The sequence below is a fragment of the Cebus imitator genome, unplaced genomic scaffold, assembly GCF_001604975.1.
Source record: "Cebus imitator isolate Cc_AM_T3 unplaced genomic scaffold, Cebus_imitator-1.0 Scaffold297, whole genome shotgun sequence".
In the NCBI taxonomy this organism is placed as follows: domain Eukaryota; kingdom Metazoa; phylum Chordata; class Mammalia; order Primates; family Cebidae; genus Cebus; species Cebus imitator.
Window position 1 is genome coordinate 2,077,518 of NW_016107612.1, and position 3,236 is coordinate 2,080,753.

General features: G+C 44.7%; 1 protein-coding gene across 1 annotated transcript in view; it reads right to left on the minus strand.

Annotated features, from left to right (window-relative positions):
* The window catches only part of NUP93 (nucleoporin 93), a 114,224-nt gene that overhangs the window by 38,458 nt on the left and 72,530 nt on the right, over nt 1–3,236 (minus strand). Inside the window, exon 5 of the mRNA XM_037729270.1 lies at nt 2,244–2,372. Within this exon, the coding sequence (XP_037585198.1) occupies nt 2,244–2,372 (129 nt within the window). The remainder of the gene's footprint in view (nt 1–2,243; nt 2,373–3,236) is intronic.

Here is a 3,236-nt window from a genome sequence, read left to right on the forward strand (position 1 = left end):
ACGCACCACCATGCCCAGCTAATTTTTTGTATTTTTAGTAGAGACGGGGTTTCACCATGTTGACCAGGATGGTCTCGATCTCTTGACCTCGTGATCCACCCGCCTCGGCGTCCCAAAGTGCTAGGATTACAGGCTTGAGCCACCGCGCCCGGCCACACTGCCTATATTTTTAAATTAACTTCTAAAAAGAGGGAAAAAAAATCTCAACTTAGCACAACTGCCAGTCAATTAACACCGGCAATTAGAAAAGGGCTACTTAACCTACCCATTCTAAAATCACACAGTTTCAACATATCCCTATACTTCAGTTAGCATGAAGTTAGCCATGGCCAAATGATTCACTCAACAAATATTTCCTGAGCATCTACAATGTTCCAGAGACTCTTCCAGGCACTGGAGATCAAGGAATAAACAAAACAAGCAAAGATCCTTATCTTCAAAAAGCTTACATTCTACTGGGAGAAACAGACAATACAGAATATAAAGACATAAAACATACTATGACACATAGGAAGATGTGCCACAAAGAAAAAATACAGCAAGAAAAGGGGATTTGGGAAGTGTTGAATAAGAAGGGGTTGGTTTGGATTTCAGGGCCTTGGAGGGTCTCACTGAGATGGCACTGGGTAAATATATGAAGGAAGTAAGAGAGACTGCCATGCAGTCCTTTGGGGGAAGAGCATTCCTGGCAGAGGCAATAGGAAGCACAGAGGACCGGAGGCAGAAGCAGGCCTGCCAGGTTTGCTCAAGGAACCTGTAAGAAGCCTGTTCGGCTGGTGCAGCAAGAGCAATGGGGAAGGCAGCATAAGATGAGCTTAGAGAGGCAACAAGACCAGGTCATGTAGGGACCCACAGGTCAAAGTGAAGACTTTGGTTTTCATTCCATGTGAGATGAGCGGCACTGAAGGGTGCTGAGCAGAGAAGTAATACAATCTAACCTGTCCTTTAATAGTAGTGTTCTGGCTGCTGTGTTGAGAAGAAACTGTAACAGGGTACAACAGCAAAAGCAGTGAGAACAAGGGTGGTCAGCAGCCTCTAAGATGGCCCCAATAACTCCCACCTCCTGGTAGTCCAGCCCTTGTATGAGTGTAGACTGGATTTAGTGACCTACTTCTAACCAAGAGAGGTGATGGGATAGTACTTTTAAGGCATGGAAGGATGGTGGTTTCTGTCTTGGGGGCTCTTTAGCTCTCCCTTGGACCCCTTCCTCTTGCTCTAGGGAAGCAAGCTATCATGCTGTGAGTAGCACAATATGGAGACCCATTTGAAAAGAAACTGATGTCTGCAGCCAAGAGTCAGAGAGGACCTAAAGTTTGCCAACAACCATATGAATGACCTTGTGAGTAGATGCTCCTTGCATCTAGCCTTGAGATGAGTGCAGCCTCAGCCAATACCCTGACTGCGCCTAGAGACCCTGAGCCAGAAATATCAAGTACTAAGCTACACACTTGTTTTCAACAAACAAGGTTTGGAGTAATCTGTTACATGGCAATAAAAACAAGCAGTTAGGAGGCCAGTTCAATAATCCAAGCAAGAGATGACAGTGATTTGCACCACAGTGTTAAAAGTGGAGGCAGTGAGAAGTTGGATTCTGGGTATATTTTAAGGTAGGGTTAACTGGATTTGTCAATATGTGAAAGAGACTGGGTGTGAGATGGGAAAGATGGAGAGACGACAAAAGTGAATCTGAGGTTTCTGATCCGAGCGAGTGAAAAACTGGAATTGCCATTTATAAAGACAGGGAGCTCTGTGAGAAGAAAAGCCGGGTAGGGAGGGAGTTGCTATCACCACTCAATTCTGGACATATTTAGCCTGAGATGGCAATAAGACATACAAGCAGAGCCAAGAAGGCAACTAGATAAACGAGTCTAAGGTTCAAGGCTGTAGGCATAAATCTGAAACTCTCTGACATATAAATGGTAGGTATTTAAAGCCCAAGCGCAGATGAAATCACAGGACAATGATTGAGAGAGAAACTAAAGAGGTCAAGGACTGAGCCCTGGGACGCTCAAACCTACAGAGGTCAGGGAATTTGAGGAAAGCTCAGCAAAAGAGACTGGGCAGAAGCAGGCAGACATGTTGGAGAAAGTCCAGGCAAATATGGCATCCTGGAAGCTAAGTATAATAAAGTGTTTCAAGGGGAAGACAGTGATCAACTCTGCCAAAAATACTAGTCAAGTAGACAAGCATTCTTTGACTTCACGTTTTTATTAAGAATAGTTTATCTTTTGAATTCAAGCTACCTCGCTTTCTTGAGTAAAGTCAAGGGCGTCTTCTCCTGACGCCAGCAGTGTGTGCAGAATTCGCTGTTTCACTTGTTCCCATTCAACCAACATTGACTCTCGATGGTACTCCTCAGCCATGCCGAAGGTCTGTCAGAAAGGAACAGAGAACAGTGACGCTCAGGAAAACAACAACAAAAAATATGGTTTCTTTTTTGTTTTATTTTTAGACGGAGTCTCACCCTATCACCCAGGCTGGAGTGCAGTAATGTGATGTCGGCTTACTGCAACCTCCGCCTCCCAGGTTCAAGTGATTCTTCTGCCTCAGCCTCTCGAGTAGCTGGGACTACAGGCACCTGCCACCACATCCAGCTCATTTTTGTATTTTTAGTACAGACGGGGTTTCACCATACTGGCCAGGCTTGTCTCAAACTCCTGACCTCATGATCCACCCACCTCAGCCTCCCAAAGTGCTTGGATCAGAGGCGTGAGCCACCACGCCTGGCAAACATGGTTTCTTTTAGAGCCCAACAGAAACATAAAGCTCTCCACACATATCACTTTTCCATAGGTAGAGAAAAAGCAACCTACTTTAAAATTTATCTTTGAAGAATTTACTGGCTGGGTGTGGTGGTTCACAACTGTAATCCCAGCATTTTGGGAAGCCACATGCTTGAGCTATGTGTTCGAGACCAGCCTAGGCAACACGGTAAAACCCCATCTCTACAAAAAATTAGCTGGGCATGGTGATGTGCACCTGAGTCCCAGCTACTTGGGAGGCTGGGGTGGGAGGGTCACTTGAGCCCAGGAAGTTGAGGCCGCAATGAGCTGTGATTGCAACACTGCACTCCAGCCTGGGCGACGGAGCAAGAACTTGTCTCCAAAAAATAAAAATAAAATAAAATAAAACCAACCAACCAAACGAAAAACAAAACTTACTGACAACTGTTTGCAACATATCCTATTTCACTTGGTAAAATACGTGTAAACCTTTTTTTTTTTTTTTTTTTTTTT